We start from the raw sequence: 26251 nt of genomic DNA, 5'->3' as shown, positions 1-26251 counted from the left end.
CTTCCTGGGGCTATGTCTCCTTAATCTAGAAACTTTTTTATTCCCTTGAAGTTTTGCTTCTCACTTTCCTACTTTATCACAGAAATGAACAGAAGGACTGAATTAAATGTATGGTTGAGGGACCTGTGAGGCTAAAAGGGGACCCTTTGAGAATGGACTACTCTGTGGAGTTGGAAATATTTTACCAAGCCTGAGAGTGAAAGAACTAGCCTCTTAATCCCTACTGGAGAGCTGTCCCTTCCTGGGAATGCCTCTGTTTTCTGTTCCAGGGAACTTTTCTTCTCCTCCTTTTGCCTTCTCTAAATTCCCAGCCTTTTCTGAGGAATGGTGTATAGGGATGTGGGTAGATTTAAGGCCACAGCATATTTGGAAGAATCAAAGAAAGTACCTTTATCATCTAAGTTGTTCAGTCATGAGACCAAGGACCATTATCCTGGAATGGCCAGTGCCTTAGATGCTCAGAAGTCATAATACAGGTCTGGCAGAAAGTGCCCAGAATAAGTTTCTAGTTTCTCCCATCACTTATTCTGGATTTTTTCACCACCCTCCATAAAAAATGATGGTAAACATTCTCCTTGCCTCCTTCTAGACATCATATCATATCCATTCCCTCCAAACACACCTAAGGTGTCTTTCATGCTGTTTGTCCTAAATATATATATATATATATATATATATATATATATATATATATATATATATATATATATTCCTAATTATAGTTCTTTCCATAGCATGTAGGACTAGGAAAGTATTGTCCTAAAATTCATGAGGCTAATTCCTCCTATCATTCCTGCCTTCCCTCCTTCCTTCTTTAATTTAATCAATTGATTAATTTGGGTATGGACCTCTGATTTTATAAGTATGACAAAATTCTAGATATTAAAACTCCTTCAACATTTTTAGAGTGGCAACTCTTCGTAATTTTTATAGCCTTAAGGGTTTTATGGGGGCAATGAGAGGTCAAGGTCATACCGTAACTAGGACAAATAAATCCAAGATAAAACTTGAAGTCGACGTATAGATTCCAAGAATAAAGTATAAAGTGGTAAAAAATCCTTACCCTTCTGTGATTCACTGCCTCTGACAGGCTGGTATAAATGAGTAAATATGGAGCTGGACAGATAATTAGTCCTTGTCATTTTAATATAAATGTGCAATTTCTTGGCTTCTGGATGATTTTGAGTCACCCTAATTCTGAAGGCAATGAGAATAAATTTCTGACTATCCATACAACTAACTGCCTTTCACCTTTAGACAGACTCTTTAGGTTTCTTGACAGGGGGAAATGAGTATTCTAGCATAGAAAACGTAGAATTAGAACTGGGAGTGACAGAAGCCATTTTGTGTGATTAATAAATGAATCATGAATTCCCTGTACAACATTTTGGACATTTGGTTATCCATCTTCCTCTGATGAGATGGGAAAACCATATCTCTATAACCTATTCACTTCCACAACATCCAAATTTGTTAATAAGCTTTGTCTTATTTTGAACTGGAGTTGATCTCCCTTTGTTAATCCTAATTCTTACTTCAGGAAAGATGTCTAATTCCTCTCCCATGTGACAACTCTTAAATTATGAAGACAGCTATTATGTTTCCCCACTCACAACAGGATTAAATACTCTCATTTGGCATTTTTAGATCCATTCTTTCTTCCAGATGTGCAACATTTTTGTAGGGTAGAGAGTGGGATATTCAGTATAAAAGATGATGGAGAAGGCTTATGATTTTGTCATAAGAAAAACAATATCCAAATCATAGCAAGGAATTTAAGACAACCTTAAAGGTTTGTTGTTCGCTCCTTTTTAAGTTGTGTTCAACTCTTGGTGACACCAAAGTCACTACAGTGGCTTCCTTGTCTCTTTTTTATTGACAAAGAAACTGAGGCAAACAGGATCAAATTACTTGAATAGGGTCACACAGCTAGTATCAGAGGGCAGATTGAAACTAGGCCAATGAGTCTTTCTCACTCCAAACATAGCATCCTAACCACTGTACCATATAGCTGTTCTATTAAGCATACAATCAGAATTCAAATAATTCTAAACCTTTTTAAAATTATCTTTTGCAGACTATATAATATAATGGAGAGAACATGAAGATAAATTATTGTGATAACACTCAGCCTTGCTACTCTTTTGGAAGAGAGTTGACTGCTTTTAAGGCAAAAATAGTATTGAGTGCTAAATGATTTGGAAGAAAATGAAATAAATGCTAATTTGTGAATAGCTCTACATGCTTATGGTGGCTTGCTTTTGGGGAAAGAGTCCATTTCCATGTTTTCAACAAAAGAGACCAAAGTAAGTACATTTTCCTTTAGTTTATGTGATCAAAGAGATACAAATACACAGTTCATCTTCAGATAACATAGCATTAAATACCAGGAAGAAAAACTAAAGTGTACTCCAAGCAAAATTTATTAGAATTCTATTCAAGAAAAAAAAAACACAGACCTTTGCTTGTAAGAATTCAATTACCTGAAAGCCAGGTATGAAAAAAAAATTATTTCCCCCCCTTCTTTTTAAAATCAGATACAGAGTAGAAACAGCATTTTTCTTAAATATTACAGGCAACAGGTATTGAAGTCTTTTATCATAAATGGCATCAAAGGTAGTTATAGTCAACCCTCAGCAAAGCTGCATGCAGCTATGAGCCCCAAAGCTTTTGCAATAGAAATCTTGTCATGACTGCAGCATTAAGAAGGGTAGGCTGCACAGAAGTATTTCGTTATCTTCAGACTAATGACATTTCTCTGTAATAAAGTATATATATATACATTTCAGTTTGGCTCCTAAGACCATTTTTAAAAATTTATAAAATTTTGCATAAATGCCAAAGAATCGCACTCTCAAAGTATGCATCATGAGCCAGGAAAACCTTTGAAAAATTTTTCTTCAGTTAGTATGTGGTGAGGACTGAAAAGAAATTTTTTTTCTCATTTGTTACTCAACTAAATGATTCCATACAAAAAAGAGGTGAACACATGTACAATATTCTAGAGGCTACGTCCATTGTGTGTGTGTGTGTGTGTGTGTGTGTGTGTGTGTGTGTGTGTAAAATCAACTGCTGACCACAGGTGAAAAGTCATTAAAAGTCTGTCATTTATAAGGTGCTGAAGAATCCAAATATGAACAGCTCTTGTATAAAGTCATAAGAATTCTTAAGTCAGGTCTCTGAGTGAGTGTAACAGGCATAATTCATTGTTATTCATTCTAGTGGGTTCTGGTTGGCAGTTATTTACCATTTAGTGTGGGGTCTTAGGCTCACCGAACTTTGGAACTGAGATTAAGATGATCTAGAACAACCCTTCATTGAGTCAAGACTCAAACCTAGATCTGATCTCAAGGTCAATGTTGTTTCTAGGACCCTAAATTGATAAATTCCAAGATCTGGTCTCAAAATCCATGCTTAGGAAAGAATTTATACAAATACACAATCTGGGAGACTCAGGCTTAATTTACTCCTGTTTTCTAATACAGACACTATTATGACTTGAAATTTTGCAGAAATAAAATAAGTGGTGCATTCAAATAATTGCTTTGTTCATTAAAAGAAAAGAAAAGGTAAAGCAAAAACCAGGATTAATACTTCTGATGTTTCTGAAGTGCTATATATATTTATTTTTAATAAAATAATGCGTGCTTTGGGAATCTAACATTTCCACAAATGTGCAACATATGCATATGTATTGTATGTTCATATACAATCATGCATGTATATGTGCACACACATATGCAATATAATAAAAAATAAAACCAGTACATAGCTCTTGAAGATACTTTCTATGAGCATCTTGTTCAAGGGTCTATGTTAGAATGAATCCTTGTACTAACACTGCTTTTATTTAAAATTTGTCTGATAAATAAAACACTAACATCTCATAGTTCAAGTTGCTGATTATTACATTTTTAAAATATAAAATAGCAATGCAACTTTAGAATGCAACACTTTTTTTTGCTGTCCATCTTTTTTTTTATGGTTATTACTAAAGTTGTAAATTTTCTTAACATTTACACTTTTTTGAAAGTTAAAAAAAAAAGAAAACCCAAACCAACAAAAAGCCAACTTCCCCAACCCTGCCAGGAAAACGCTCCTATTGGAAAACTCAGCTTGATAATAAAAGCATACTTGTCCAAGGGCAGATTCCTACTCTTGCTGGAGATTTTACCATCTCTGTGTGTTACAGCCAGTAAATGCAAGCAATTACTGGATTAGAGTTAAAATATATTGACAACTAGAACAAGATACAAACTCGTGATGTAGGAAAGTGAAAGTACTGTATCCTGCCAAACTGAAGAGGTGGAAATACAAACATCAGCTTGTCCTAAGGAAACACTATCTTCCAGCTGCCTCAGTGGAAGCTTAATTCCTAGAGCCTTTGGTTAGAGGACCAGAAAAATCTCTCTCTATGAGATGTTTCTCTTTTGGTCTCCCAGATTTTATCCATTTTGTTTCTAGGTGTAACACGGCTCCAGGTTCTATTTTTGTGATTCGAATTGTAAACGTTTAAAGCAGGTAACAGGAATAAGTACAGTTTACAGCAAAACCCTCCAATCGCTTCTCCCAAAGGTGTCATGGTGGCTGTAGCACTGCACTGAGAAGATGGAGGGGTGATGATGATGCTTAGAGCCTTCTGTTTGTGAAGTATGAAAACAGAAGACTTGGGAGCATGTTTTCCAACGAATTTTATGTGAATGTATTGCTGAAAAGCGGCATAAATAAGTAGAGAAAAGAATTCACAGCCTCTTGACATAGTTTCCGGGGAAAGTACCAAAGAATTTGGTTCTTCTTGAGGTTCCTGAAAGTAAGAAGCAAGAAATGAAAGGGGGCACAACAGTGAACCATCACTACATGCATGGGGCCTTGAAGACACAGTTCGCACATCCAAGGCCTTGCTTGTGATTCAAACACCAGAGGCTTTGAAGAGGAGGGAGGGAAAAATCCCTTTTAAGACTAAGAATATCAGAGAAATTAGATTCTTTGCATTGCTGGACAAGAAGATTACCATTGAATTTCACTAATTGGAAATGTAAAAATTTGGTAATCACTTAGATTCCAAATTCAAGTGAATTGCAATTAGATTTCAGAAATGAGGTTGGCCCTGAACAGTAGGGTAGGTTGGTATTTCCTTATTAACTGGAAAATGGAGAGTAGGGGATAGGGAGGAGAGAAATGGAAGAAGTAATGGAAGTATTTCTTAAAACTGTATCTTCCATTATAATTCTCCAAATGAGGTGTAAAGCTTGCAGATTGGTGAGGCTTGGTTATGTAGACAACAAGGCAACTTTCTCTCTTCAGTTTAAAAATAAGAGGGATATCAGGGGCATCATTAGTATCCAAATCACCTTATTCAGTTTGCTAAACATTAATTAAAAATCTCACTTGCTCAAACTCTTAGTAAAATAGAGCAATTTTCATTAGGTTATACAAAGTCATCAAAAAAATGAAGAGAAATTGACTGTTGAGTTGTTGGTGGGGGGAAGGTGTCATTTTTAATTGATGTCTAAGTTATTAAGAAAAATTCCATGCAACATTTAAACTGAATACCAAAAGGGTATTCATTATCAATGCATTTGACTTCAAGAACATAAAATTAAAGAACCTTTTTGAAATAGCAGATACAATAAGTAATAGCCTTCACATGAAGTCAATAGGGAACCAATACTTTTAAGCTGCCGACTCTACTTTTAGAAAGATCTAATTGTATCAAGACCAAATCTTATATCTTCTAGTCCTTTAATAATTTTTAGCTGAGATAATTCCCAGGAATTTTCCTGGTTGACCCTCTATTAGGAAATTGACTTAAAGTTGCACTAGGTCATGTTTTTTTTTAATAAGAAATTTCCTTAGAATTACATAGTGCATCTGCATATATATATATATATATATATATATTTAAGAAGTCAAGGGGGTCTATGAAGTCAAAGAAAGCATGATTTATCATTCATTAGAAAACAATAAATTATGCAAAAGTGTGCAAGCAAATTATGAGAAAACAAAATGTATGGGAAAGTAGCTTGACACATACCCACAAACCATCCATCATCACATTTCTCCATCACATCAATGACATCGCTCTCCCTGAGCTCCAATTCGTCTTCATTCCTAGGAGTATAGTTATACAGAGCCTGAAACCTTAAACAGGACAAATACAAATGTGGTGTTTAAACAGAAGTTCTTTGCACCTTCACTAAGCAAGAGGAGAAGGTGAAACTGTCACTTTGGTTGGAAAAATAGTATGCTAACTAAAAATATCAAGCTAAAGAATGTGAAATTTTAGTCATCATGGAGAGGAAAAAGGTAGAGCACCCTTTTAGAAGGTGGTCTGGGGCTGTGATTATATTGTATAATTTACAGTATGAAGGGCATTCTTATTTAAGAACTTTTGAATTTTTAAGGCAGATGTTTGTTTTAGTCATCCGATGACTTTTCTAGCTCACACAGCTTAAATAATGGAACTCAATGAAATTGAAATTCTACCCTCATGATTCACCCACAGAAGACAAGAAAGGCTCTAAGAGAAGCATGTTTCTGAAGGTGCCAATCTAGCATCACAAACATCTGTAATTTATATATTTTGAAAGAACCAATTTAGCTTTCAGAATACATTTTTTCATTAAGAGAAACCAAATAGTTTAAATATATATCTGGAATACCAGTGTGGGAATTTCAAAGAGTGTCAGTTTTCTAGGATCTGACTTGTTTCCCCAAGACCACTTATTTTCATTTCACTCACACACACACACACACACACACACACACACACACACACACACACACGAAATCCTCCAGCACATTGGGAGAGCCCTCTATTTGTATTAATGCAATTAATGCAAACAAGACTTGTATAGAAATAGATGGGTTGTAATTTCTACTGGAGTAGGGAAAGTCCATACTATTGAAATCATGCAACCATGAAAATATTTTATTTTCATAAATCTATTGCCAACAAGAATTTGGGGAATAGTCTTAGTGGGGAAAAATAATCTTTTACCTGATGTAGTGTATTTTATGCTGGTGTATGTATGTATTACAGACTAGGATAAAAAAATGAAAAACAATGTATTTGGAACTTTTATTGATTAATTCAATCCCAAATAGTTTAAAGCTACATGTTTCATGTTAGATAAAAATTAGAAATATTTGTTCCCCATAAAAACTTCACACTCTTGAACAATTCCTTCACACCCCAAAATAATTAATTGAACATTACTGTTCCCCAGTCCACAACATTTCATGAGAGGCTGTATTAGAAGCTTTAATGAAAGAGTCATAAGGAATTTTGGGATTAAAGAAGATATATATATATATATATATATATATATATATATATAAACATAAACAAGACGAACAATGATATCCTAAAAACAAAAAAACAATATCTGGGGTAGCCAGGGAGGAATTGGTACATAATTGTCATGAACGTGCCCATCTCACAATTCAAGGATTTAGAAGTCAGTTCTATATGTCTAAAACATAATTTCCCCAGGGAGAATAAAAAAGATCCTGTTTAATTCTCACAATTTGTTTTAAAGCCTTAAAAGAATCAGTAGATCATAGATTTAGATTTTGAAGGGACCTTTGAGATTACCTGATTCAGTTCCTTAATTCTATAGATGAGGAAAGTCAGGTCTAAAGGGAATAGGACTCTTGCCCAAGCTTATAAGAGATAGGGTTAAATATATGAACCAGGTCTCCTCAGGTCAATGTTCTTGTTTCTACCCTGAAGTGTCCCTGGCAACATTCCCACAAGGAATTACTACTTGAAATCACTCAATTAATGGTGGATAAAAATAAAGGCCATATTGGGGGGCTCTAGAAATGAGGGACTCATTTGGTATTGAGAAAATAGATACAAGTGATGCTGATAAGGTTAAACATGGCTTAGAAATGGGAAAATTAATTATTTATGATTATTATAATATTTATAATTATGGGAAAATCAAATGCTGGTAATTTAAGGGAAAAGAGGTTTTGAGGTTCCGCACCTAAACATAAAAATTTGTATTTAGGCATTTACATATTGACTGACTCTTAAATAAAATATAGTGGTACAATTCTCACTGAATCTTTCCTTAACAAAAGTGTGGACTGATAATGACTTGGATAGGACCAAGAGTTTAAGAAGGGTACCTTCACATAAACTGGAATAGATTGCCTCCTATATGCGATGTTTGAAATGAACTTCAAGAAGGTTTCTTGCCTTCTTCTTCCCTCAATATATGTTTTCTGCTCCTACTGTCCCTAATTCTACTTTGAGATATACTCCTTTGATCCCATTATTAAAGTGAAAATATAATGAAGAATACATTAAAGTTTCATTGTTCTTTTATACCATACTGCAAACTTTTTTGTTAGGTTGTTTCCTATGAGCAGATTTTCAGTTTTCAGCACATGAAGGCACTGGCTGCCTGTAGTTTGGGAGATGGCACAGAGGAAGTTAGGGCTGGATCTAGTGCTAGAACTTGGATTCAGGTTCTGATTCTGCCATACAGTAGCTGGGCTATATTGAGCAAATTGTATTTTGGGACTCAGTTTCCTTATCTGTTAAAAATTGGGCCATACATCCTCTTTGGAAACCTGATAAAGTCTTTACTCTCATAATTAAGTTGGTTGCTTATACTCATAATGAAGACATGATCAGTCATTGCACAAGTTTGTCCAGGTCTAACTGGATAAAAACATCAAATGACTTTTATAGGTTAGACAGATGACAACTAAAATAGTATTTAGCTCTGAAGACCAATGGAAAGTCTCTTGATATTGCTAGCAGTTGTCAAGAACTTGAGATGAAAATACTTTGGATAAAGGGGAAAATCACTTGGAATTGTGATCTCTGCCTTGGGAAGTAACATCACTCTAACAATATTTGAATATGTTATGTCTTTGTTTAATCTCATATCGTTCTCTTTGGTGGAAGCAGAATGTTACTGGGTCATCAATTTGATACTGTTGTGTACTTTCCAAAGTGCTTGGAACTGTGTTTCTTCCCTTTGGTTTGATCACTGATTTTTCAGAATGGAAGGATGTGATTTGGCCCAGGGTTTTTAGACCCAGATGCTTGGGACTCCCAGGGTAGTTTCATTGTTGCCAAATGCCAGTTTGCAGGTGCAAACTTTCATGAGCATAGGATTATATTTGTGTATGAACAGTCCTGAGACTATTTTGCTTTCATTTCTCTCATTATCTGGGGGTGTTAGAAAAGAGTCAATGCATCTTCCCAGGAGTTCCCTTCTCCAATTAGTATTTAAGCTGAATTACTTTAGAAGGGATGCATTCTCTGTGTTGGGGATTCAGTCACTCTGTAAAAGACCAAAAGGGCTATCCTGTAAGATGTATTAGAGGAAACAGGAATGAATGGTGGTGGAAAGAGGATACCTTAAAAGGACATTTTTTTTCTTTAGAGGAAAATTGCTCTTGTTCCAAGAAAAGGCAATTTAAAAAAATTATTCTTGAACCTTTTAGACTCAGAACCTAGCTTTTCACAAGATTTGTTAAGGGTCTAAATGAAGCAAAGTTTCTTCACCTATGTTTCATGTAATGTAACTGGGTGGTATTTTTTTGAACCAAAAATGTTTTAATTAGGTCCTAAATACCATGTTATAAATACTTACATACCCATGTGGGTTCTGTAATTCCATAAATATAGAACACTAAATCTGATCATCAAAAATATGACTTAAGGAAGTGATCAGAAGAATCAATTAAATTCTCTATTCATAGAAAAGAATGTCCAATACTCCTTCTACTTAAAGTGGCTATCAGTAAAGCATGGGAAATTACCTAAAACATTTATATTCCTAAATAGTTTTACATTTTGTTATTTTAAGTAATGAGACCTCTTGAAATTATTTGCAAATAGTACAACAGAAACTTAAAAATGAAAATTAGAAAATATTTATATACAGTTTCCAAATTCAGCAAAAATTGCATCCGTCACTTTCATTTGTAAGGGCTTATGGGTTTTCCTGTCAACTTTTCCTCTTGGTATCCTCTGAGGCAATGGGGTTTTAAGCTGAGAGAAAATTTGCTAGGTTATGGACTCTAGTTAGGGGTGAAGTCCAGGAAAGGACTGAGTAGGGAAATAAAAGCATCAAACTCATTGAGTCAAATCAGAGAGAGGCAATATGGTACAATGGAAAGAGCACTGACCTTGACCTTGGTATCATGGGATCCTAGCTCTCTCTCTCTCTCTCTCTCTCTCTCTCTCTCTCTCTCTCTCGACACTCATGTGACTTTGGGCAAGTCATTTAACCTCTCTGGATCTTGATATCCTCATTCATTAAATGAGGGTGTTGTTACTAGATGAATGATCTTATGATTCATAAAAATAGTTTAATCAGTTGTTGTTCTCTGGGGGGTAGGGGAATTATGGCCCAGGTGAGGAATATGGTCAGAAGGCTTGAAACTTATTGATACCAAAGAAGCTTTAGCATCTTAATTAATAATTCTCCAGCATATGATTGAAAAGAGAGTTACTGTCTCTTTGGTATCTTTTTGTATCCTACAATAAGCCTTTTCTGATTCTGAGTTGCTAGTGTTCTTTTGCTCCATAGAATTTTTTTTATTAATTTATGTATATGTATCACCTCCTGTTCCTCTCCCCCAGTGCAATGTAAGTTCCTTGAGTATTGAGAATGTTATTTATTTTCTTTGTGGCCCCAGCCTTAAAGGTACAGTGCCTTGCAAACAGCAAGTGCTTTATTAATGAGAATTGAATGAAGAAAAAAAAGGGAGTATAAATAAGGAAGGACTCTCAGTAAGACTGGCAACTGCAAATTAATCAGTCATTGCCTTATAAAAGCAAATGGGATAGATCACTTTTTATGATATCATGAGGATGATGATATCTTGACTTGAGAGTAAATTGGATCTAAGTGAGACAGAGTTATGCAAAATCATTAAGTCTTACTTTCCCCTCTAGGGTCTAGTGGCAAGGCAAAAGTCAAGATTACTAGTGATGGTACCCAGGATAGATGACTATGATGGAGGTGAAGGAGAACTTTTTTTGGGCTAAGGTAAATAACAGTGATTTATGAAAGGGTGCCATTTGGAAAGGATCCTTCCAGAAACAGGCATTAATTCTCTCGATGGGCTCTTCTCAATTATCTTTTTCTCTCAGTAATCACATAGTAAATATAGGCAAGGTGCCTGAATTACTGTGAAATTTATACTCAATAGAATCTACAGTTGAGGAAAGTAAACTGCTTCATAAACCTTAGAAGGGAGACAAGCTCATTCATAAAGCAAAGAGAAAGAAGTCTTCATCTGAGTATGATTTCCTGACTGACTATAGCACAAGGGGTATGGGATATTGTCTTCAGCAAGTGAAATTAAATCAAATTAGACTGCTTATTTGGAATTCTTTCACTTAAAGAAATTTACCATCTTCCTTTCTGGCCACACAGATTTGTATTTGAGCTTCTCAAGCTGCTCACTTCTTTTGTTAGACTTAGTATTATTCTTGAATTTAGAAGAGAAGAAGGATACTTACGGTTCCCCCCCACCTTGTATGTTTTCATGAGTAAACCCAGGGCGCTGTGGCTGTAATGAAATGATTTTCAATGTAAAAAAAAGTATAACACTGTTACTAGGTAAAATTTTGGATAATGGCATGGCATTTTTTCTCGACATTTAATATTTCCTGTTGTAAAAAACCAAGAGGAAAGAAAAAGCAAGCAATAGGACTGTTGCAGGAGTAAGAATTGGAATGTTTTGAAGGGAATTGTCAAAATTAAACCCAAACAATTCATGTCCAAAATACTTGGAACATGTCTACAATCTAGACTCTTCACATTTTAAAGAAAGATCACAGTTTAGTCCCATTGATTTTTCAAAGGCCAGGAATATTGCAAAGACGCAGACACTTGACCACTTGAATGGGACAGGATGGACGACAGCATACACTCTTAGTCTCTCGTATATTCTCAAACAAGCAAAAAATAAATCACATTTAATTTTAACAGCAAAGGAGCCACATTCATTCATTATGTTTTTTCCTGCATGGACAACATTCTCATGTACAGTTCACATGAAAATATCAACTGGGCAGGCACCCCATGCTACATTTGGATTAACACTATCCCTTCTCAAGGTGAGGAGAACACCATGCAGATTTTAAAGGGAAAACAGACTGGAACAAACAATATCCAGGTAACATGTAACATTTTACCTTATTAGAGAAATACTGGTAGATATTTCCAGTGCACTGAACCCTCAAAAGAGTTTCCTTTCTTTTTAAACTAAGCATCAAGACCAGTATCTGTAATAGATACTTATAATATTGGAAATGATAAGCCTTAGCATCCTAAATCACTACATAATTGTTTCATCTAATGGAAAAATAGTACTTTTCATCAATAAATAAGCTGTTCATTAATTTGTAATCACTGAATGATCTAAATATATCTCCTAGGAAAAATGCTGCTTTACAATCATTCATAACACATTTTACTTGCACCCTAATGCTACATGAAACAGATAAATAGTAAACGTAAGATATTCTCCAAGTCTGCATGGTAGCTTACCGAATACTAACCTTCATGGCCAATGAACTGTAGTAATTAGTTAAATTATCTTAAACCGAAAGAAAGATAAAGCTGGGTGTCTAAGACACTGAGTGAATCTAAGACTGATAGGCTGTTCAGTTCTTTCCTTGAAAGTCTTCATTTCTCACTGGTCTAATTTGGTTTTGAGCACAGAATTGTTATAAAGCATGTAGACATCTTGGTGGCACAGGACTTAAAATCCTGGACTAGAAATCAAGAACACTCAAGACCAAATTGAACCTCAAACACTGACTAGCTATGTGATCCTGGGCAATCTAACCTCTCTCTTGCCTCAGTTTCTTTATCTATTAAAATGGGAATAATGATAGTACTTACCTCCTTGAATTGTTACAGGGATGAAATGTGATAATATGTATAATACATTTTGTAAACCTTTTAAAGCATTTTATAAATGGTAGCTATTATTAAAAATACAGGGAAATGATGAACTATCATGGTTTCTTCTAGCACAATAATGAAATAACTTCACAATGATTTTCTATATAACGTGTGAATAATAAAACTCTTCTATTCTGAGGAGTTTTATTCAAATCATATGATGTATAGAAAAGTCCCTGAAATGTACTTAACCAAATATTGTCCTGGATGAAAAGCACAAGTTCCAACTCTGAATGGGCTCAGTTGAGGAGAATGCTTGAACAGTGCCCCCACATTAGCAGGACTTAAAGTTTTGAACACTAAACAGCCCAAATGCCTTAGGAAATCACAAAAGGAACTACAATACCTGGAGAATGGAACAGAAGAGTTCAATGCACAAATCATCTATCTCAAAGGCAGAAAATTAAAGATATCACTTACTGTTATTCCCCATTTTGCTATGACAAACCAATGTTTCATGATCAATATCACATAATAATTAATGCTATGAAAAATGTCATCATCATCTTTAAAGTCAAATTATTTTTACTGACACTACAGTATGTATTGAAACACAGGTACTAGGGTCCTTAATCTGATTTGGAAGAATTAATACTGCTTACATACATACATAACATATAAATATATATATATATATATATATATATATATATATATATTTTGTGTGTGTGTGTGTGTGTGTGTGTACAAGTTGGTTGATTTATTTTTATATTTAAAAATTGTATAAAATGTGTATCTTCCTTTTAGAACTAAAGTACCTGACCATCCACAAAATTTTACCTAATTAAGAATGTAATGTTTATACAGTTCCCAAATTGAGTATAAAGGAAACTATCTTATTTTTGATTTATTTCCTTAATCTCTAGAACAAATTGCCAACCCTCAGAAAGAAATCCAGTAGAGTAGAAATAGGAGGGAGGGAAGAATAATTCTTCATAATTTCCATTTTATAGCTCTACCATAATTATTCATCTCTGAAATTCTACAATTTTAATTCCTCTTCTAAATCTTTCAATTTATCTCACTTGGAGGCTCAGGTTTATTGTCTCTCTCTCCTTTGATTTTAAGGTCACTTATTTTCAGTATATGAAAACGTATTCCTTTTTGTAATAAGCATGTATCCTTACACTAGTATGCAGATGTCCTTGATTGTTTCAGCCTGGACTTTTAAGGCTTTCCCTTTTCATTAAAAACAAAAACAACAACAAACTTTTAATCCTTCCATGCTGCTTAAAGAAAGCTTTTCTTCAGTCATCGTCTGTATGCTACTAGATTCATTTGCCTATAGAGGTCAGAATGGTTGCAGTCTGATGGAAGTATCTTTGAACGTCTTTCAAAGGAAAATCTAAGTTTCTTCCAGTTATCCAATGGCTTCCTCTCCATTTAGTTGTCCAGTCAACAATTCAAACTAAAACTGTCTTAATCTGAAATCATCATTCCTTCCCCTCACCCCAGTTGCCCCTACCCTGACTACTCCATTAAAACTTTTTTTCTTATTCCTAAGTCATTTGTCATTCATAAATTCTAAATAAATTATATTCTAGCATTCCAAAGGAATCTTTAGATATGATAACTGAACTGTTGTAAGGGATTTCTGAAAATGTACAGTGCTTCGTAGGCTAGAGGTAGGTAAATGTCTTAACTTCCCAAAAGAGGAAGAATGTCTTCAAATTATATGTCGCAGAGCTTGACTGATTCTTAGAAAATTTTAGAAGACTTTAGCTTAAGAGCAGTTATAATAATAATGTTTGTCCTTCATTTTTGAAGAAGACTACAACATCAGGGGAGGATGCCACAACAAGCACATGAATTGGATTTGAGTGAGAGGGATGCTGTGTTGTCACCAAACTCATTTTTTCCTCCAGAGCCATCTTGATCCAGTGGCCAGATATGAATAAGGATGATTGAAGACAGCCCTGGATTCCAGGCAATCAGGGATAAGTGACTTGCTAGTAGGAGATAAGTATCTGAGGCCAGATTCAAACTCCCATCCTCTTAAGAGCAGTTAGGGAAACAATGGTTTTTGAGTACCTACTTAATTAGTGGAACTATTAAGAATAAGTTACATACTACATTAGCTTGTTTGACAGGTTTATGAGTAAAAAGTCAGATGCTAGGCACTTGTAGCTTGGCAAAATACTTGATAACATTTCTTATGTTATTTTTGTAAATGAAATGGAGGGATGTGGACAAAAGAGTACATTTTTCCAGATTTGGTTTTAAAGCCAATGCATGTCATCCTGGAGAAAGATCTAATGAAGTACCACCATGCTTTGTCTTAGATCCTGTTCTGCTTAACGTTGTTATTAGTGATTTGGATGAAGATGCAGGCAGAATGATAATTGAAGCTGTGTATGGAAAACTGTATATGGAACTGGGAGGAGTAGATGGTTCTTTGGATATAAGGATCCCATTAAGAGCTCAGTATGACTGATGAAGTCCTACATCTAATAAGATCATATTTAAAGGAAATATATGGAAAGTTCTTCCTTTAATTATAAAATGATAACTTGTGCAAATATGATTTAGGGGGAGATGTGACTAAGCAAGAGTTCATGTGAAAAGAATCTGGAGATTTTAGCAAACTATAGACTTCCCATGAATCATTAGTGGGATTTAGTAGCCAAAAAGGCTAATGAAATTTTAATCTATATTAACAGAAGTATAGTATCTAGATCAAGACAGGGGTTAGTGCTATTGTATTCACCCTGATCAGAGATATCTGAAATGTATTTACTTCGAGGCTCCACATTTTAGGAAGTATATTGACAAGTCAAAGGAAAGTATCAAGAATGATGTAGGAATGTGAGGCCATGCCATACTTGTTTAAAGAATTTAGGATGTTTAGTTTGTGGAAAAGAATGCTTGCTGGCAAAATATCTGACAAAATTTTTTATGTTCTTCTGTTTTAATGAGAAAGAGGGATTAAATTGTTTGACTCTAGAAGTCAAAAAATAGGACATTCTAGGGGCATGGTGTGGGGAAGGGGTGAGTTTTCACTTCAGTACGAGGAAACAATTTTTGAACAATTAGATAATAAAAAATAGAATGGCAGAGGATTTTGGTTTAAGTTTCTGCTGGTACTTGAATTTCCTCAACTGCAAAATGAGAGGATTGCACCAGATGACTTTTAAGGTCCCTCCTAGCTCTAAATAATCACCCAACAATGGAACTTGAATTGAAGGTGGCATGGCTACTTGTTGAAGCTATGGGTGAGACTCCCTTATCTCCAATGCCCCTTCCAATCATAAGGTTCTATGACTTAGATCCTTCTCTACTCCCCATAGCCAAACAATGACAAAGTTCTGTTGCTTCTTCCTCTGAGAATTCCACTTATCTCATCATTTCTATTTCCTCTATAAATTCCCCACTTCATTTCCTCATTTTGCCTAATCCTAATTCTTCTGAGAGACCTTTAATATAATCTACTAAGCAACATTGCTGATCCTGATATTTAAAGTCATCCATAAACTGCCTTAATTCTACATTTCTGACCTTATTTTATTTGCTTTACATACCCAATATCCCAACAAATTGCTTTCATTGCTATAAGGAATTTCTGAGGAGTAGACTCCCTCTACCTGTTCTTCAGCTTATAATGTTAGGCTTAGTAACTTTCCCAGTCGCTGTCTGGCCAAGACTTGAAATCAGGTTTTCCAATGACTTCCAATGACTCTGTGCACAACACCAAGTTGGTTGAGCTTATACTTACTAAGATTAATGGTCACACTTCAGTTTCTATTCATATAACTCAGAAAACCACCTTATAGTGGAAGATGAGGTGTCAGAGCATTGAGAATCAATTTATTGCATTTTCTTCCTTCATTATTAAGCACTACTAATAATTACATAAGAGACCAATGGAGATCTGGCCTTGGGGTCAGAAATATCTGTTACGTGAATGGAATGGACCACACATATGGATGAAATGGATAGGTTTTTTTTTTTGTTTTTAGGTTTTTGCAAGGCAATGGGGTTAAGTGGCTTGCCCAAGGCCACACAGCTAGGTAATTATTAAGTGTCTGAGGCCAGATATGAACTCAGGTACTCCTGACTCCAGTGCCAGTGCTCTATCCACTGCACCACTTAGCTGCCCTGAAATGGATAGTTTTAGATGAAACTGGGAAGATTTCTATGAAGTGAGCAGAACTAGAAGGGCAAATTATATAATGACAACATTATAAAGAAAAACAACTTTGACAGACTGTAAAATGTAGTGATTAATTAGTGATTAATGCAGTGATAATCATGATTCCAGAGGATTCTAGCATGTTACCAGCTGCTCTAGAAGTTGTTGTTTTTCTGTGTCTGACTCATTGTGACCCCATGGACCACATTGTCTATGGGGTTTTCCTGGCAAAGATATTGGAGTGATTTGTCATTTCCTTCTCCAGTGGATTAAGGCAGAGGTTAAGTGACTTGTTCAGGGTCACACAGCTAGTAAGTGGCTGAGGTTGGATTTGAACTGAGGTCTTCCTGACTCCAGACCCAGTGTTCATCCATTGTGCCACCTAGCTACCTCAGAGGCAATGGACTTAAATAGTAGAACGAGACATGGCCATTGTGGGAATTTGTGTCACTTTAACATGCATCTTTGGTATGAGTTTTCCTTTTTTTGTATTAGTTCACTAGGGATGAAAAGAAAAGAAAAACAGATGCTTGTTAATTATAAACATGATAACTTCATATATGTTAAAGATATGAGTTCAAGCCTCTGTGACCTTGGCAGATAAATTTCTCAGTGACTCAATTAATTTAAATTGTAGAAAAGTTACCAACATGTGTTAATTGGATGAGGAAGTTTTCTTTTCTAGGAATTTCTTATATCATTAAAGTCAGAGGTCAGGACCAATAATATTACTGTGTAGAGAAGCATTATTTAATTAGGGAGACTTTTAGGCTCAAATTATACCTAATATTCAAATGTGATGTGACCCTGGGCAAGTCCCTTATGTTTCTCAAATCACTTAACTTCTAAGGCACAATTTACAGTCTCTCCTGGTAAAGAATGTTTACATATTAGATGTTCCCGGTGTTGATGAAATCACAGATTCTTCATGAATTTCATGGCATTGGACTTGATGATCTTTGAAATCTTTTCCAAGTATGTAATTTTATGAATCAAATAAATAAAAATAAGCTTCATGTTTAAAAATTATTTGTAATATATTACCCTAACAATACATTTAATTTTACAATGTTTTAGTCATTTATTACTGGGATATTACAAAAATTAATTAAATATAAAAATAATAATGTTAATCATAACAAGGTTCCCATGCCTGAAATTGTTTTCTTCCCTAACTACTGCTTCCTTTCACCTGTTGGAAAAAATCCAATTGTTATAACTAAAATGATGATATTTTTAGATTAAGACCCTCTTAAACACTTTTTACTAAGTCAAAGAGAAATGACAATAGGTACCTGATAAATCAGAGGCTATTGAAGTATGTTCTTAGTTTCATTTTTGGTTCATTAAGATTTAGGGAGATCGGGAGGGCTGGGTGGCGCAGTGGATAAAGCACTGGCACTGGAGTCAGGAGTACCTGGGTTCAAATCCAGTCTCAGACACTTAATAATTACCTAGCTTTGTGGCCTTGGGCAAGCCACTTAACCCCATTTGCCTTGCTAAAAAAAACGTTTAGGGAGATCCACTTACTCCCTACAAAGGAGCCAATGTGGGGTCAGTGGAAAGAATATAGGTTCTAAAGTAATATGGGATCTGGGTTCATATCCCACTTCTGACCCTTTCTGATCTGCAATAAGTCAATTTAACCTTCTTGGGTTATCTTACTGTTAAATGAAGAGCTTGGATCATATGTGCTCTAGTTCTATGATTCTATGAACAAAGAACAACATGTGAGAAGGAGTTGAATTATGGCTTTGATTTTTTACTTTCTTTTATTAATTAAAAATGTTAATGATTTCTGCCATGGTCTTATGTGTACAGAACTTATAATTACATAACAATGGAGAAATACTCTTATTGGAGAGCTCTTTTCATTTTTTAAAAATATGGAATGAGAAATTATATTCCAGGAGAAGATTTACATACTAAAGCTGAATATTCCTACTGATAATTTCAGGGTCACTGCCATTATTGTTTATTTTGCTGTGAATTTGCAGCAATATCCCCATTATTACTATTTGATGCCTAAGGGTTCTTATATCATGAACCTTGTTTTACATACACACACACATACACACACACACACAGAGTATAGAAAGGACTTTCTCAGAAACTGCATGCTGTATCATCTTTTTTTTTTTAGGTTTTTTTTTTTTTTTGCAAGGCAATGGGTTTAAGTGGCTTGCCCAAGGCCACACAGCTAGGTAATTATTAAGTGTCTGAGACTGGATTTGAACTCAGGTACTCCTGACTCCAGGGCCAGTGCTCTATCCACTACACCGCTTAGCTGTCCTGTGCTGTATCATATTTATCTGAAAATATTCTCTATTTGAACCCAGAGACTTGTTTTCTGGCTGTAGTTCTATCACTGTCTTGCTGGGTAATATTGAAAAAAATAAGGTCCTATGAGATTTTAAGATTTGTTCATCTGTAAAATGGGGAAAATTCTGTTCTACTGGGGGGTTGCTCGAATGATTTATATTTCAATCCTTCAATGAATTTGTGGTCTTGTCAATGTGAGGGAAGAAAAATGTTGTTATCCAAAAGTAGAGGAGGCTGCCTTTGGAGGTAGAACATTCCCTTTCAATTGAACTCTTCAAGCAAAGACTAGATGATCACTTGTTGGGTATAATTGTAGAAGATATTCCTGTTCAGATACAGAGTTGACTTTCCAGCTTTGAGATTCTCTGATCCTTTTGTCTGGCATAATTATCAAATAGGGAATAGAGAGCAGATATTAGAGGAAGAAAGATGTGGATTCAAACTCTATCTTTGACATATAGTGAACCTATATATAGGGTATATAAACCTAGGTAAGTCACTTAACCTCTTGATGCAAATCTCTGAGACTACTTTATAATAACAGCTAGCATTTATACGGGGCTTCAAGATTTGCAAAGAAATAATATATGCATATATATGGACATATATGTGTATCAATCCATTTGGAATCAGGAAGACTTGAGTTCAAAGTTTGCTTAAGAGACTTACTAACTGTGTGATCCTGGGCAAGCCATTTAACCTGTTTGCTTCAGTTTCTTCATTCATAACATGAGGGATCTACCCTTTTCTTCCAGGATTGTGAAGACAAAATGAGTTATTTTTAAAAGTATTTTGCAAACCTTAAAGGGTTTTATAAATGTTGGCTATGATTATTATTACATAGAATGCTTAGAATTTGCTGACTTGTATTAGGTATCAATGAAGTGATAGATCTGGACTGTATCTCATAATTATTGTTGGGGTCACCATCATCCACCAACATGCCTCCATGATGTTTTGTCTTTACTGCCATCTAACGATTATCAGAGGCAGCAACACAACTGACAGTTGTTTTTGGGAACCTCCCAGCAAGCTCCCTGCAGACTGAGTCAGAATGGGAACAGGACGTTTTCGATTAGATATTTTAAGGAGCAGACTGTTCTGTGGATTAGATAGCCATCTCTCTTCCTCCCTTCTTTTCTATTTTAACCATCTGCAGAGGCATTTCTGTTACTCATAACCTCTTCACTGTTTTGTGGTTAAAAATGGAACAATATACATTCATGACATTTAGCCGGGATCATATGTTCTCTGAGGCTAAGAAGATGAACTTTATGTTAATACCTTGAAATGTCTGGACTTCATAGGATATGTTTTAAAAGCAGAAATAGACATCATCTCTACTTTTTCTTTTCTCTTACTGGTCAAATTGAAAACTCAAATGGCCTACAATTTCATAGGCACAAAATGTCTTTGAGACTTTACTTTCATTAAATAATTGTGGGTTTTTTAAAACCAAGATGGAAAGGAGGCAGCTAGGTGGCATAGTGGATAAAGCACCGGCCTTGGAGTCAGGAGTACCTGGGTTCAAATCCAGTCTCAGACACTTAATAATTACCTAGCTGCGTGGCCTTGGGCAAGCCACTTAACCCCATTTGCCTTGCAAAAACCTAAAAAACAAACAAACAAAAAAAAAAAACAAGATGGAAAGAAGACAGTTGTCAGGAGAGGAATCCATTCTAGACATAGGTCACAGTAATTTTGTACTTATTATTTATATTAATATTTTTTATTATTTTGTATTTAATTAATTCTCACAATGACCCATTGATTCTGTAAACAAATGTATATTTGTGGCCCGATATATTTTGGCTTAAATTTTTTTCTTTCCCTTTTGGCTTAGTAAGGGCAAGCAGCTGTTATCATTGAGATTGGTTTTAAATGTACATGAACTTTCAAAGTCAGATAAACAGCATTTAAAGAAAGCCTAGGCATGAAATCATTGTTTTAAAAATAAAATAGGCTCCACCCCATCTAAAGTGGTTAAGTTCCATCCTGTTAAAAGTTACTTAGCACAGCCTGTCTCCAAGTGTACTGTACCATAGTATTAAGTGATTCTAAACTTTAAGGATAATACTTACTTTATAGATTGATCTGATTTTAAAAACTTAATAAGAGTTTCTGAAAAGGTTTAAGGTTTTCAGAGGACAGTTAGGTGGTACAATGAATAGAGCACCAGGAGTTGGGAAGTCTGGAGTTCAAATGTGACCTCAGATATTTGCTGTGTGACCCTGGACTGTTCACTTAACCCTACTGGTCTCAGAGAGGGCCTATCTAATGAGCTAGCAAAGGAAATGGCCAAGAAAATCCCAACTGATTTAATTAATTAATTAATTAATTTTTAGGTTTTTGTAAGGCAAATGGAGTTAAGTGGCTTGCCCAAGGCCACGCAGCTAGGTAATTTATTAAGTGTCTGAGACTGGATTTGAACCCAGGTACTCCTGACTCCAAGGCCAGTGCTTTATCCACTACGCCACCTAGCTGCCCCCCCCAACTGATTTAATAGTAATGAATGAAGTTATCACAAAATGCCAAAAGCAAAATCATGTAAACAAATACATATCAAAATAAAACAAAAATATTAGATTAAACTTTACCAATGTCAAGGTCTTTTACTGTTCTTATTTGGGGAAGAAGCAGATGTCTAAGTGGATCATTTAACTGAGAACTTGCTATGATTGAGATTAGGACGATTCAAGAATAAAACTCATGACCCTATGATGATGGAAACATAAAGCCTATAGAAATTAACAACACATTCCCCTTGACTGTATAATCTTGCTGTAGATGAATATTTAGAATCCTCTTATTTAATAAAAATCCAATACCCAAACAAATCATTTAATGTTCTAATGAACAGAATATTTAATGGGGAATAATTTGCATTTTCACTTAAATATAGGTTAGTGTATAGTAAACACTGAGGGAATAGACAGCTCCTAGAAATACTGTTCCACAATGAAGGTACATTGTCAAGAGAACAGAGCTTAGCTCACTATATTGACAAAATATTTTGAGAAGAGGATGAGGCATTAGAAAAAAAAATCCCAACAAATGGGATATCAACCAAAGAAAACATGCAGAAAGTAAGATGTGGTATATGGATTAAGAAAGATCTGGTTCACAGTTAGTTTTCTGGTTTTGGAAATCAGTATCTTAGAGAACACACACAACAAACAACAAAACATGGAACAAATAGATAATACTCTTGGTTCTTATTTAGTTACTAATGCAGTGTAGGTTAGAGGTAAGTGTTGGATTGGTAGGTTAAATCCCAGCTCTTCCCTCTACTATCTATACAACCTTGGGCAAATAAATCCTTGTGTAATTCTGGGTCTGTGTTTTCTCTTCTGTAAAATGACAGTATTATAGAAGACCATCACCACCATTCTGTTGAGCTCTAAAATCTTATGTAAAACTCTGCTTTTACTTAGTTAATTGGCTAATGGGAAAAGATTTGAATATCACCAAGTATACATGTGATCCTTAATAGATCATGCCTTTAAAAATAGTGTTGGAAGTATAAAAACAACTGAACTTTTTGACCCATAAATATATTTTTTGTTTAATAAATAATATTTATATAATTCTTTATATATGTTATTTCAAATATTGAGAAATGAGATATTTGTTAAATGCCTGGCCCTTGGTGGTTGCTTAATAAATATTGATTTCCTTCCTTCCTTTGATCCTAACAATGACCCTGTGAGGTAGATTCTATTGTTATCTCTGTTTTATGGATGAGGGGAAAAAGGCTGACAAAAATGAAATAATTTGCCCATAGTCCCACAGTTAGTAAATTTCTGAGACTGGATTAGAACTCAGGTTTTTCTTAACTCCAATGCTCTCATTGATCAATGTACAGGTCTGAACACTGAAGGGAAGAACTGGGAAGATGGGAAAGGTAGTCTCCCACCTGGGGTATGCGGGACCCTACCCTGGGTGAATTGCTGTGACCTCTGACAGGTGGGCTGCAGGATCTCCTAGTCATCACTGGGCTACGAGGAGGCTTAGCCATTACAAATATCTCTCTTTTTAAGTCAGCCTGAAAAAACCACAAAGAGGGTGTTTAGTTCCCTTCACATGCACATACAACAGACATGCTAAAAATTCTTGGAAATAAAGCATAGCAACACCTCACTCCCACAGGGTAAGAGTTCCCAGCTCCTGGGCTACTGCTTCCTTGGCAAAAGCCACCCTTCTGGTGACTTCCTGGGTAGCCAAAGCTTCAGGAAGCAAATCACAGCAGAAAATTTGCATTCAAAAGTTGTTAGCTAGGAAGGACAGAAAGCTGAGAACACACAGAAGGAATTTTGTCCCTAGTAAATGCATTAAAATTTAGTATACTCATCCACTGAGTATACTCATCCTTTGAATAGAGAGGTTAGAGGAAAAGGTACTTCCCTTGGTATATAGGTTCATCCTAAATGCCAAATGTCTGTTGGATTTAAAACTATTTCACAGAGGAAATTATCTTTCTTCTGGGAAAAGTGACTAAGATACAAGAAAGTGCTCGAGTCTGCTGTAATTTAATTTAAAACTATTTTGATAATACCTTCATGATATCAAGGATACCACTGATTTTTCATTTCCCAGATTTTTCCCTTGTCTCATTTGGAACAAGCCATCTCAAAGAAGCTTTTCTAGTAGTTTATTTGAAATGAATGCCAGAGTTCTGGAAATCCTGGAAGAAAGATCTCTGGACTCAGAAGACCTGCTTTCCAGTCTACCTTATACCAAGTACTAGTTGTGATAAGTCATTATTCCTTTTTTTTTAGATTTTTCAATGCAATGGGGTTAAGTGGCTTGCCCAAGGCCACACAGCTAGGTAATTATTAAGTGTCTGAGGCTGGATTTGAACTCAAGTACTCCTGACTCCAGAGCTGGTGCTCTATCCACTGTGCCACCTAGCCACCCACACTATTCCTCCTTTTTGAGCCTCAGTTTCCTACCCTGAAAAGTCAGGGGACTGAACTAGATCAGTAACATCAAATTTGAGTAGAAAGGGGGGTCATTAAAACATAGTAAGGATCATTGCAGGTCACTTAAAATGTCACATATTAACATTATCTATGCTCCACTGTATTTTTTAATTCATGTTGTTAACTGTTTCTCAATTACAATATAATCTGGTTTGGGTAACACTCAGGAGTGTTGCCTATTCAATGTTTTCTAAAGTCTCTTTCAGATATAACATTACAGAATGTTTTAATTGTTGGCCCATGCCTTTGATTGATTTGAGGAAGGTTTGAATCATGCTCTCTAGGTGAATTAGGAGAGGTTAGAGTCATCTTTCCTCCTTCTTCTCTTTGAGGCAGAGATGGGGGATTATTGGTGAGGAACAAACTGATGTGTTGGTTAGTCCTGAATAATGGGTTTGATTTTTTTTCCCTTCTATCTTTGTTAGAAGGGATGGCTTACTAAATAGGAAAGAAGTGTTATATCTGGAAATGAAGATGATTTAAAAAGAAACGATGGCAATACAGTTTTAAAAAAGGAAAAAGTTATTGTATACTAAAAAGTTTCAACATGAATCCCTCTTTGGTGGACCAGAACACTAATTCTACCCAGGGATGCTTGAATAGAAAGTAATGTCTAGAGTCTGAAAGGAAGAAGACTGGGGCTGGAAAACAATTGACCTATAAGATAGGGCACTATTCTATCTCTAAGTGCTAGGTCCATTATCAAGGGGAAATGCCTCCTGTGTGCAGCAGCAGATATTAGCAGGGTGAATTTTGCCTTTGGGGACTCTTTGGTTTAGAATGGCACTGGAAACAGATGGCTCTTCTGTATGAATATTGCCTTTATCAACAACTTAAAACCCATAACTGCTGTAAGATGTGCCTATAGCCATTGTGTATTACAGTGGCCCAAAAGTCTTGGTGCAGTTTTAAACAATTAACTACACCAAGAATTTTGTGATATCCTGAATTAGGCAGTATTAATTCCTAAGTTTATTTGGGAATCTAAGTCTAAATGATGAAAAACAGTACAGATTTTGGAATGTAACAGGTAAAAACAATAATAACATAAGCCTGGGATGAATACTGTTCCTAGGTTCTATCTATGGAGCCATATGTTAGGGAGACATCCTTGTAATGTCTATAATGAGGAGGACCTTGCCATCCATTCCTCAAATATTTTTTGTTGTTGTTGAGTCATTTTTTAGGCATGTCAGATTCTTTGTGAACCCATTTGAGGTTTTCTTGGCAAATACAATACAGTAGTTTGCCATTTCCTTTTCCAGTTCATTTTACAGATGAGGACACTGAGGCAAACAGGATTAAGTGACTTGCCAGGAGTCACACAGCTAGTAAACATCTGAGAGTGGATTTGAATTCATGAAGATGAGTCTTCCTAATTCCAAGCCCAGTGCTCTATCCACTGCTGCTCCAATGAGTTCTAAGATCCACCTGCTGGCACTTCATCTATGGCAAGATTCCAGTACGTCTTAGTTACAAGTAGTCTAAATCTCTTTTGCTCAGCTTTAAGAGAGATGACAGGATTGTGGGAACTGGGGTTCAGTTTCCCTATCTTTAAAATGAGGATGTTGGATGAGATGACCTCTGCGGTCCATTCCAGCTTTAAATCTTAGTGATTCGAGTGATCCAATGCCTTCATTTTACAGCAAAGGAAACTAAAATCCAGAGAGGGATAAAGAGACTAATCTAAAAGTGTGCCACAGGTGGTAGAGGGCTGGCATTGAACTATTATTTGTTAAGAGGAAAGGAAAGAATACCTTGGGGGTGATGTTTAAGATTGGCAGATTTTATTCCCTGTACTATACATTTAAATGTATATTTCAGTACTTTGCAATCCAGAAAATGCTAGTTTTGTTGTGGAATGC

General features: G+C 35.4%; 1 protein-coding gene across 26 annotated transcripts in view; it reads right to left on the bottom strand.

Moving 5' to 3' along the window:
- SORBS2 (sorbin and SH3 domain containing 2) overlaps positions 1-26251 on the bottom strand; it is a 303227-nt gene that overhangs the window by 40246 nt on the left and 236730 nt on the right. For 13 of the 26 annotated variants that reach the window (XM_074228821.1, XM_074228823.1, XM_074228812.1 and 10 more), the window contains 4 exons: positions 23342-23449; positions 11501-11550; positions 6035-6141; positions 2406-4804 (listed from right to left, as the gene is read on the bottom strand). The exons of 1 other annotated variant lie outside the window; for it this stretch is intronic. In XM_074228821.1, the coding sequence (XP_074084922.1) occupies positions 4743-4804; positions 6035-6141; positions 11501-11550; positions 23342-23449 (327 nt within the window). In that variant the 3' untranslated portion in view covers positions 2406-4742. Of the gene's footprint in view, positions 1-2405; positions 4805-6034; positions 6142-11500; positions 11551-23341; positions 23450-26251 lie in introns of those variants that run through there. 12 more of the 26 variants (XM_074228817.1, XM_074228825.1, XM_074228830.1 and 9 more) reach the window with 3 other exon arrangements.

This window comes from Macrotis lagotis, chromosome 3 (assembly GCF_037893015.1).
Source record: "Macrotis lagotis isolate mMagLag1 chromosome 3, bilby.v1.9.chrom.fasta, whole genome shotgun sequence".
NCBI lineage: Eukaryota > Metazoa > Chordata > Mammalia > Peramelemorphia > Peramelidae > Macrotis > Macrotis lagotis.
Note: the sequence above shows the minus strand (reverse complement) of the source record. Positions and strands in the feature narration are given on the sequence as shown.